We start from the raw sequence: 12,102 nt of genomic DNA, 5'->3' as shown, positions 1-12,102 counted from the left end.
CTTTAAGAGATCTAATGCTGGGCATACACTGCTCGTTTTTGCCACTCGATTCTCCCAATCGTTTTGCTGCTCGATTCTGCAGTTGATTCTCTTATCTTCTCTTATATCTTATCTTCTGCTCGTTTTTCTTATCTTTTTACATTCACTGCTATCACAAATCGAGCGGTGAAACGATCGAGCGAGAGATCGGACATGTCGGAAATTATCTATCGAGCCATCTAAATGGCTCAAAAACGAAACGTGTATTCCCAGCATAAGTATGTCTTGGCTATTTAATCTTTACTAAGAATGAGTGGGAACTTAGTGAAATGCCATGGCTTTGCTGTTAAGATTATGTGGTGCCCACGATGTTAAAGTCAGTTACCTGCACACATGTAAAGCATAGAGTCCTGAAGCCCAGCTTAGTGAATGCCTGGCACCCATCCTGTGACTTCCTGTTTCCAGTGTGGACAAGAGAGCTCCAATTGTGAGTACAAAACTCTAGGATAATGTGCACACACGAGTAGTCTATAGGAAATAATTAACATCTGTGCTCGCAAGAGTTTCAAACTCACAATAGCCCATCCCCTGCCCACACACCAGAAACAAAACAAACAAACAAAAAAAAAAGTCCCATCCTTATTTGTTTACCATATAAAAATAGAGAATTGATTTTTTTTATTTTATGCCTAACAGTTACTCTTTAACATATATTTTGGAATATTGATATTTGACAGAACAAAAACCTTAAATATATAAACATGTAGGATTACCTTCCAATTAGGTCCCAGGGGTCCTCTTTTTGTTTTCATAGACTGAAACTGTGCCGGGTCTTCATCAACTTTGTAATCCTGCAGAACAAGAGGAATGTACACAACTGGATTCAGAGTCATGTTTCAAATCAACAAATATAATACTAGGTACACACTATGAGATTTTCTGTCAGATCGATTATTTCCTACATGTCATATCTCACAGCAGCTGATAACTCGCTCTCCCCATGCTGTCTCTATGCGGTGGATTTGACAGACAGCCTTTGGGGAGAGCCAGGCAGCCAATAGGGAGAGCCACACAGCTCTGCTTCTCATCCCGATTTAACGCAATGGGGTATCGGGTGGGTCTTTCAGTGTTTCAAAGCAGACATTCTGAGGGCTTTCCTGCATCCCTTTAGATGTGTAAATCTGTATTCTAGCATACAGAAGAACTCCCCCTGGTGGCTGCACATCTAAAGGAATGACTGGAATGCACAGGATAGAAAACCTCTGAGTCACACACACAGCTCCCTGCCTGCTCGCTGCCCTGCTACACGCTGGTAAGTGAAACTTACTGAGCAGAGCTTAGTGAATTGAGGTATGTTTGTTCGGTAAATTACCGAACTTCTGCCTCATGTGGGAAAACTTAAGTGAATTTGAAAAAAAAAAAAAAAGTGTAAAATACTGCATGAGGTATTTTAGCATCCAAAATGATTTTACCGAATTGCCCATTGTGAATAGAGCCCATTCTGTTCCCACAGAAACAAATTCCACATTTTTAGCCTGTTAGTATAAGTATTCGTAAGCCGAGTGTTTGTAAGTTGGGACTCTAAATCTAGTCTACAGTCATATGACCACCGTCTGCTTTTCCGAATCACACATAGGCACAAGCCACTTGCATTACTGCAGCCTACTTCAGCCTCTTGCAGAAGGAAAGAGGCATGGCCCAGGCTGCCACTCATACACATATACACTTGGTCAAACAAACTATTGCCAGTTTGCTGACCAATTTGTACTTGTGGGCATTAAAACTTCTTTGCATGATAAAGGTGCTAACATTTCTCAGGAAACAAGATTATCCACACCAACCACCTTACATTATTCTTCTGCAATATCGGGCTAAAATGGTGGGAACAGATAACCTGGTAAGTTCATAGGAAGTATGAGGTGAGAAGATAGATTTAGACAAACAGACACAGAACATTTATATTGCGCTTTTCTCCTGAAGGACTCAAAGCACCACAGCTGCAGCCACTAGGACGCGCTCTATAGGCAGTAGCAGCGTTAGGGAGTCTTGCCCAAGGTCTCCTACTGAATAGGTGCTGGCTTACTGAACAGGAAGAGCCGAGATTCAAACCCAGGTCGCCTGTGTCAGAGGCAGAGACAACAAAAGAACACACACGTAATGCTTAGGACAATAAGAGCATCAAACAATAATGTCATGTTTCAGTAGGAAAGGTGTGGCAATGACATAAAAACAGGCTAAATAGCAACAAGTATACTAAACTCAGCAATCATCTTAAGAGATACTAGCCATTGATTTATAAGGGAAAGTTATTATACACTGTTTATGTATAACTGAAACTGAATGTATATTTGAAAAATCAACAGTATATTTCTCATTGGACTGCTGTAATGTAAAAAGTAAGTTTATTTTTATATTGTTTTAATATGTCTTGGCATATTGTTAAAATTTTTTGGAAATTCCAATAAAAAATATTGAAAAAGACATAAAAACAGGTAGGTGTAAGGCCCTGTCTTTCTGAGCTTGTAATATAGATGATAGGTAAGCGGGCACTAGGTACAGTGACGAAAAAAAGTCAGTTAAAGGATACAGGAAGTCATTCTTGGCAGCTGTTGCAGGACGCAGATATTTGAGTAGAAAGTCACTAAACAGATAATGTCAGTATGAAAGAGTGGGTTTCAAATGTTCGCTTGAGTATAGCTTGGAGCATAGAGGTTATAGTGAAGCGAGATTCCCAAAGGAGGTGAATCGAGATTTCCTAAGGAGGGGTGAAGCTCATGAGACGCTATAGTGAGCAGCTGGTTAGCGTACTGGTTAAGGGTGCTGCATTTGATGTAGGCTTCAAGCCTTTGACCAGGGTTCAAACCTGGCTCAAGCCAGTATGTAAACCAGTATGGAGTCACTAAAGAGCCCTAAGTGGCTGCCACTCTAAAGAACTTTTAATCTTGCATTAAGAGTGTGTGGGCCTGGGTGGAAGGCTGGAAGCAAAGGGACAAATCAGAAGGTGCATTAAGCCTTGAACACACGCCTAACTAGAGGCAGCCGATAACCACTTCAGCTGATCGTCAGGCGTGTACAAAGGCCCATGACCAGCGACAGCCGCTCAGCAAGCGATCGCCCGGAGGATCAACTTGGCCAAGCCCCGGGTAACTTCTTTGAAGACTCTTCTCCCCTGCGTGACGTCATGCTCTATCATTCCTTCACCTCCCACCTCCCTCCCCCTGCATAGCAACAGAATGTGGCGTTAGCTACACAGCTGACATGCATCTGTACAGGCTAGCCCAGCGATATCACCCAAAGGGATCAAGTCCGGATTTCCGACATCAGTTATTAGGTGGGTACGCACCTTAAGGGTTAATTTGCACTGGATCTGTGTTGTCCCAGGAGTTCTTTCTCTTTCTTCCAACAGAGGCCCAGTGCACACCGAGCGGTTTTTGATGCGATCCGCCGGCCACATCCGCCTGTCAAACCGCTTGGTTAATGTATCTCAATGAGATGGTGCACACTGGTGTTTTGAGGATTATAGCAATCCGCAAACGTGCCTCCTGCTGCACGTCTGCGGTTTGCAGAAGCGTTTCTGCCTCAATGTAAAGGATAGGAAAAACGCAAACTGCTCTGAAAAACACTACTTCAGAGCGGTTTGCCAGGCGTTTTTGTTACAGAAGCTGTTCAGCACAGCATTTACTGTAACAATTTGTGTAATCTGCTACACAACGCAGCCAAAACCGCTAGGCATGTTTAGAAACCCGCTCTAAACATGCCTAGAATCGCTCTGAAATCTGCTCCCAAACCGCTAGCGTTTTGCAGATCTGCTAGAGGTTTTGTTGTGCACTGGGCCAGAGTGACAATCGTATCTGTCCAACCAATCATTCCAGTAACCCAACCTCCTGGTACTGCCCCTATTATAAGCACATGGTGTGAGCTCAGCTTACACCAGGATTAAGGTAATTATTTCATTAGGAACCACGTGATCTCAGTTGACCTGAACTCTTGCACAGGACAGAAGGAGAACACACAGAAATGCACCCCGTATGTAGAGAATTTAGCCAATTCCACCTCATTTTGTGACTAAGCACAAGTTGTAATTTCATCCCTCAGCTGTGCCAGCTGCCTGCTACCGCAAAGAGCTAACTGATAAACAAAAATTTTAACAATGTGTCTGCTTCAATGAAAGCAGACACACTGCAGATTTATTACAGGATTTGTATCAGCTGTAACAGAAAAATGTTTTTCATTAAAGGTTATTATGCTGTTGCATAACTTGTAGAGCAGAGAGGAAGTTCTAAGTTCAAATCCGCTTCATGTCACATATGAAAGAAAAGTTTCCCATTTCACCTGAATAACATGTTCTAGGGTGATCCCAAACTGCTAAAACGTATCAGAATAAAACTTTTCAGGACAGAAATATGAACATAGCATACTATGCTGTATTCTATTATTATAAAATACTGAAGTGGCAGGTTTCTCCAGTATGGTTTAGTAGAGACACTGAAAACTGTGGGATGTGTCAGCAATTCCATAATAAGTTTCACAACACAAACATAACTGCTGCACATTTCTGTCAACTGACAACACAGCCAGTTCTTCATAAAGGTATTAACTGTAAAGCAGAATCAACAGGACCATCAGATCTCCGCTGTAATTATGCTGAAAAACTGTATAGCCGTTTCTAGACACAATCCTATAATTGTATCCTCATGCTTAGCTTGCTGCACTCATGAATAAACAGAAAAATAAAACCTACAATATAAGACACAATCCAGCATAGCGAACACAATGGCCAGCTCCCAATTACAGCTGCAAATGAGCAATAGTGTGGAAGGAGACAGCCTTCTGGCTTTGTTAGCATGCAATCTCCTTCAGTATCCCACAGGGAAAGCGCAGCCACTGAAGGCGAGCCTTTGGCTTGTGGTTTATTTTGTTTGCCACCAGCTGTACACTTCTCATCTTATTAGCTCTGTAAAAATACTCTGGGGGATGACAGCTGTAACCCACTCGAATCTTCAGCTTGGAGGATGTCTCTCGGCTAATTCTGCTCTGCGATTCCTGCAACCCTTGAAAAAGAGCGTCCACCGCATAGCACTGCGCTGTACAAACAGTTTGAGCTTCTGAAGTAGGTTAAAAATGCAACAGGGCTAATATGTCACTTCGAATAAAATACTTCTTGTCTGTAACACTGTAGCCAAGAAAGCTGTTTAAAAAAATGCACTAGCATTTCAATATTTAAGGTTATTAAACACTATGCTGACACTCTAAAGAATGAAAACATTTGTTTTTATTATTTTTTTTTTTAATTAAAAGAATGAAAGAGACTAACAAAATTGTCATCTTTATTTCTTCTATCCTATAAGTTCTTATGCCTGTTCTAATGTGGTCTGTCTAACTGCAGCCTTTCCTATTTGCACAGTGGCTGTATTATCTCTGTTATATGATCTAATCTTCTCTCTTCTGTCGGCTGAGGCTGGAATGTGCTGCACTGCTTGTCATTGGCAGAAGCTATACACACCCTCTCCAGGCCCCTTGCACACTCTGCATGACTCACACACTCAGCTCTTCTCAGCATATCACTTGCTATGTCTTTTGTTTGTAAACACTGGATAAAAATGGCAATTACAAGCCAGGATTGCAGCAGAGAGAGGCAGAAACAGCACAGAGGGGCCCAGGAGAACATAATGAATAGAACGGTATGCTTTTTATTGTAAGAATTTTAGAGTACAGATTCTCTTTAATGGTGACTGAAATCTGCGTTTAAATTCTTGGGATGCTACAGATTAAGTGTAAACTACCAACATGGTTTAAATGGATTTACTGCATTGATTAGTCTATGACTACATATAGTGATAATACAGTATAAAAAGCTTGCCAGTCTACAGTTTTCAGAGGTTTGAGTGCTCTTGGACTGCTAAAGAACAGTAATTGTATACAGCAAGGCACTTCCTCAGTGTCTTCTATTGGATAAATAGTTTAAAACCTTTAGGGCTCATTCAAACCTAAGCAGGAATCGTGCAACTCCCACCAATGCACACCGCTAGCAGTTTTTAAAACAGCTAGTTCTATTGTACCCTATGGCAGTGTTCTCACTGCTGCAATTGCGGGAATTTGGCGATTAGCGATAAACGCAAACGCGTTACCTGCTGCATTTTGGCGGTGATTCTGGAGCGATCATGATTAGCATGTATAGAATCGCTAATCGTGATAGCTCCCAAAACGCTACTTTGTGCAATGATTTTTCTGCGTTATATCGCTGAAAAATCAAGCGCTGGAATGCTAATCGCTAGCGTTTAGCGATTTTAGATGTGAACAGGGCCCTTAGGCAGGGGTCACAATTGCAAAGATCTGCATGCGTTTTTTTTTTCAAACTTAATGCTTTCTTATGGAGAATCACAGGGTAGGGGAGGAAATACAAAATGTTGGCTTACATAACACAAGACTTCATCACAGATAAATTGGAATTCTTCAGGGAAGTAAAGAAAGTTATTTTCCACCTAAAAAGTGGGCAACCTAGTGACTTCTTGCTGAGCAACAAAACAATAGTTCATATAAAGGCCCATACACACAATAAAAAAAAAACGCATGATTTTCATCTGTTTAACGTCAAGTCATGTGTACATGCGGCAAAAGACTAGATGAATGACTGAAAAGAGTTGGTTTGCTCACACGACTGTTGGACTGATATTATGCAGTTGGCCACGTGTGTACAAACTACGTACTCGTTTTGAATGAGGCCAGGTCATGCAGTCCATCGTTTCGCTTGAATACGCAGTATGTAAATGAGTTGGTTGTTCAGTTGGTTGGTGCGCAGAACATACAAGTCATGTAAATGGTTTGTTGTGGTGTTGATCGTGCACTTTGTTGGACGTGTGTACTAGGCCTTAGGACTGTAAGAATACTTAGCAAAATGTCATATTGCTGTGGTAGTACACATGCCTAGCCAACAAGCAACAACCCAAGATAAATTCCACTACCTTCAAACTTTACCGTTGGCACCGTGCATGCAGACCAGAGTGTGCAACACTGACTGGCCAACATGCCATAGTAGTGCTGTGCTAGGACAGGTCTGAATAAAACCATTAAACTGTTGAATCCCCAATCACAAGCATAAAAATCTTACAACTAGTCACTTCCAAACTTTGTGACCAAGCACCAAGCAGGGATCCCCATTGCCTAATCAACCCTTGCTTAGATCTGTAATGAAACAGCAGCTTTGACATGGGCAGTTCTGTGTATGTTTTCTATATTTTTTATTCATTAGGAATTTAGTCTTGTCAGCTACTAGCCAATTATTTTATCACACCCGACCCAAAAATGACCAACTGATGACGGCCTACTGAGTCAACCGTATTTGACACAGTATAAGATGCAGTTTTTCTCCCCAAAAATGGGGAAAACAAGTCCCTGCGTGTAAGTCCCTGCGTCTTACAAATGCCTGCCGATACGAACCACCGCCACGTCGAGGATTCACTGTATAGTCTGCCTTCTGTCCCTTGTGTGTTTGCTCTTCCCCCGCTCTCCTCTGTGTCTCTGCTCCCCACCACACACACACACACACACACACACACACACACACACACACACACACACACACACACACACACACACACACACACACACACACACACACACACACACCTCCCTATGTGTCTCCACTCCCCCTGCACCTTCCCCTGTGTCTTTGCTCCCTCCCGTGTCTCCGCCCCCTGTACATGTAGAGCAGTGTAGCAGCAGGTCTTACCTAATCCGCCATGACTGCGGGGATAACCATCCTCTAGTCCTCCATACTTCGCCCCTAGTGAATGGCTTGTTTTGATCCCGTCATGATGACGCCTCAGCACAAGCCGATCACTAGGGGGAGAGGTGTGGAAGTGAAGAGGTCGGCAATCCCCATAGGCATGGCGGATTAGACAAGACATGCCAAGGGGAGGGAGCGACGACATAGCGGACAGAAGGGAGGACAGATGGAGACACGAGGGGAAACCTGGACAGATGGGGACACAAGGAAGGACAGAAGGGGACACTGGATGACAGATTGGGGAGGGGGGGGACATTATAAGATGCTCCTGGAAACCTGGAATATGGATGCACCAGGTTTATATATATATTTTATTTTTTTCCCTGGTTATCGCCCTCTAAAACTAGGTGTGTCATATTCCGAGGCGTCTTATACGTTACAAAATACGGAAGTCCCTGTGCGGAGCCACTAATTATCCTCCTCTCCCTCAGCTGCATATTCCCTGTTTACTCATTTGCCTACAGGGATGGTGACATCTCCTATAATGAGTAATACGAGACATCATAGAAAACATAGCCCATACAGTCCCAGAGGCATGCAGTATGATGGGGAAGATGCAGCTACAGCCAGGTTGCTGACTAAGTTGAGGGCTGGAGCGGGTATGCAGGAGAATCAGAGGATCCAACACAGAGTCTGCTACTTTTTGGCTTTGTATGGCATAGGAAGGGAAAAAGAGAGGACCCTCTTACAGAACTGTAATTTGACATGTTAAGTTTCTATGTTATCCAATTTTCTAATATCATGCTTTGTTATATAATGAATATAATGAAATATAATGAATATATAAATGAGTAAATTAAGACAACCTCTATCTAAATAAAGGTCTACTACTTACTCCAGGTTCGACTTGGTTCCGGTCTGCAATATCAATGTTAACCACTTCAACAGTCTTCCATACATTGGGATCTAGTCCATGTACCTGGAACAAGGAAGGGTTACAGGTTGCCATTTATTAAACCAAGAGGGGCATGTTTTAAATACTGAGAGTTCAATATCCTTGCACTAGTTCAAGAATTCAAGAGCCGCCTGATTTAGCAATCACATCCCTGCAGTGCCTGCTCCATTTCTGTTCTGTTGTTCTTAGCCTTTCATCTTTTATGTTCTCCACACACTTCTAGACTGACCTGGCAGATTTCGTAGTAGGTCAACTGAATGCACCAACAATACAAATGGTTTATTTAAGTAAAAGTGTCATAAATCTTCACTTTGTAGATTTCAAACACTCAATCAGGTACTCCTACCCGACCTAGCTGAGGCAAGAATATTTTTCTTATTTTTCTTTTTGTAGACCCTTCAATGCTTACCACTGTTTAAGGGTAGAGGGAAGAAAGAGCACAGGGAGGTCCGGGAGCCCAATCAGGTGCAATATCATTAGTAGGTAATGACATTTTTTAAGTACAGAAGGTAAAATACTCACAAGAGTGGTTTGCTGGGTGAGGCAACCACTCGTTCTCGCATATGGTGAAGTACCGTCCCCACTCGACCTTTACTGTTGGTCGCTGCTCCGAAGAATAGATCTGTCAGACTCCTTCCGACACTGATCTTCCCCTAAGGATAGGTGTACTAGCTAGTTTTTGGGAAGGTTAGGAGGCGCCCGGTAGAAAGTAGTAGTATAAATTACACTCTATATGGTAGAAACAATATGTAGATAAAGTGTGGTCCTACCTTATAGATGTCCCATTACGGGAAGAATACAAATGGAGGTATATAATTAAAAGTAAATTTGATTTTATTGGTGCACAAGACAACGTGTTTCACGGCTGAGAGCCGCTTCCTCAGGTCAATAGAAGTGCCTATACTCTAAAGGTGCAAAGTATCCGGGGTGCCTGGATACTTTGCACCTTTGGAGTATAGGCACTACTACTGACCTGAGGAAGCGGCTCTCAGCCATGAAATGCGTTGTCTTGTGCACCAATAAAATCGGGGCCCCTCCTAACCAGTGAGTGAGAGAGACCTGGGGCCCCTGGGCTGTCATGTGGACCAGTGTTTGTGATTTTAAATTTTTTGCAGCTTCTAGGATGCGGTTGACAGGTGAGTGGTTAGGGAGGGGACCGTGTGGGAGATGTGCCTACACAGGGCGTCCCTGTAAACGACGCAATTCACGATTGCGTCCAACCGAAGCCTCCCACCTGAATGCTAATCTATGTAATTCCTGCTAGGTATGGCACAGCAGGCAAAGGGTGTATGACAGTGCACCTGATTGGCTGACTAGCGTCTGCTGGCCAGATAGAGGCAGGATATTGCTCTGGCTGGAAGTTAGCAATTGTGTTTGTTGCAGCCCCTCCTAACCTTCCCAAAAACTAGCACTGTCTAACTGCTGTCTGTCAATATGATTTCAGCAATTATAGAGTCCAAGATTCTATAGATTCCAAGACCCGATCTTACAAGACGTAAGCAGCTCTCCAAAAAGCAAGAAAGTTGCTGTTTTTATTAAACAAGGGTATGCCACTTTATTGAACAGTAACAGAAAAACAAACTAACAAAAAAAAAAAAAAAAAAAAAACCTCTGTATAAAACTTGTTGAAAAAAAAAATTGATCCAGTTCTCACTCCCGAGTTGGAGTGAGAGCTGATGTTTTAAAGCGGGATTGTGACCTTAAAAATCAAATTTTAAAAGCAACTGGTCTGGGTGTATTAAAGGACAACTGAAGTGTGAAGACTATAGAGGCTGCCATGTTTATTTCCTTTTGAAGAGACACTGAAGTGATAAAAATATGAGAATATTTTCTTTGCTTCTAATGTTCTAGTAATTATCCGTACTACACAACCAATTCATTATATAAAATTTTTTTCGCTTCAGTGTCTCTTTAAACAATACCAGTTGCCTGGGAGCCCTGCTGGTCTGTTTGACTGCAGAAGTGTCTGAATAACACCAGAAATAAACATGCAGCTAATCTGTCAGATCTGACAAGAATGTCAGAAACACCTGATCTGCTGCATGCTAGTTCACGGTTTATGGCTGAAAGTATTAGAGGCAGAGGGTCAGCGGGGCTGCCAGGCAACTGGTATTGCTTAAATGGAAAACATGGCAGCCTCCATATAACTCTCTCTTCAGTTGTCCTTTAAATGCTAAAGATGATAAATCCTGCATTCAAAACGTTCACAACTTTTTTCTGCTGTTATGGTTTGGAGTTATCACATACCTTAGGAGCACTAACCCTTTAATTGCCATCGGCTGCCAAAACAGTTGCATGCTGGGGGGGGGGGGGGCTTTTTATCTATAATATACTCCTCTTCTTCCGTTTATTGACCCTCCTAATGACATAAGACAGTGCACTTCCTAGTATAGATCTCAGTGGAAGTGTCTGAAGACTCTGGGAGGAGGGCAGGTAACGAATACACAATTAGCAAGAGAAAAAAAAAAAAAAAAAAAAAGAGTGAGGGAGGAAATTATGTCAGGATTAGCATCATTCAAAGGTAACCAAGATAGAAACTGTCTAGAACAGGATTCTCTGCTTTTCCTTTTAGAAAATTCACAGGAATCATAACGTGGACAGTGCAATACATCTGTTATGTAAGTAGAACTAGCATTTAACTACTTATATGTGTGTATTTTATTTCTAGGTTAGCATGGGTGTCACTTGTTCTTTAACCATTTAAGGACCAGGGCTTAAACTCCTCTAGTGACCAGACCATTTTTTACTAATTAGGCCACTGCAGCTTTACTTTAAGGCCTCAACTCAGCACACAAGTGATTCCCCCCCCCCCCCCTCCCCCCTTTCTGCCCACCAACAGAGCTATCAACAGAGCTATAAACCCCATGTTTATTTTTTTGACAAATATTTATGTGTTTATTTTATTAATAAATATTCCTGTTTTTTTACCCTCCCTCCCCCCGCCAGACAATCAGTGTGATTGGCTGCCATAGGCTTCAGCCGATGACAGCGATCGCCGCTGGGAGACTGCAGAGATGTGCACGCATCGGTGTTAGGTGGTCCTGGGGCTGCCACCGCGGTCGCACCCATCGGCATGACGTGGTCGCCAAGAGGTTATAATGTTTTATCAAGAACAAGTCCCGAAGGACTTTCCTGCACTTTGGACACGTGATCTCTTAGCTTGGTACACTACTGAGCCTCCACCAGCCCTTTATCAAAATACGGTAACAGGTAAATGCTCCTCAAACTGAAAAATCCTCACTGTTGAGCAATGTACAACATTTCTCATGGCAATTTCAGAGGCATTTTTAGTTAATACAGACTTGCTTGATTGATGCCTTTAAAAATGCTATATACTTGTTTTTGAAGGACACACTACGAGTATTAGATATTCCATCTTTAACAGTATGCATGCCATAATGTGCTTAACCCTGAGGATGAAAACTGAACCGTGTCCTGCCCT

The 12,102-nt window shown here is 42.4% G+C and overlaps 1 protein-coding gene across 1 annotated transcript in view; it reads right to left on the bottom strand.

Annotated features, from left to right (window-relative positions):
- PITPNB (phosphatidylinositol transfer protein beta) overlaps window positions 1–12,102 on the bottom strand; it is a 64,022-nt gene that overhangs the window by 14,015 nt on the left and 37,905 nt on the right. Inside the window, exons 7-8 of the mRNA XM_068238743.1 lie at window positions 8,601–8,684; window positions 753–830 (exon numbers count right to left, since the gene is read on the bottom strand). Of these exons, the coding sequence (XP_068094844.1) occupies window positions 753–830; window positions 8,601–8,684 (162 nt within the window). The remainder of the gene's footprint in view (window positions 1–752; window positions 831–8,600; window positions 8,685–12,102) is intronic.

This window comes from Hyperolius riggenbachi, chromosome 1 (assembly GCF_040937935.1).
Source record: "Hyperolius riggenbachi isolate aHypRig1 chromosome 1, aHypRig1.pri, whole genome shotgun sequence".
In the NCBI taxonomy this organism is placed as follows: Eukaryota; Metazoa; Chordata; class Amphibia; order Anura; family Hyperoliidae; genus Hyperolius; species Hyperolius riggenbachi.
The sequence above is the reverse complement of the archived record's forward strand: the minus strand, read 5'-3'. Positions and strand labels throughout refer to the sequence as shown.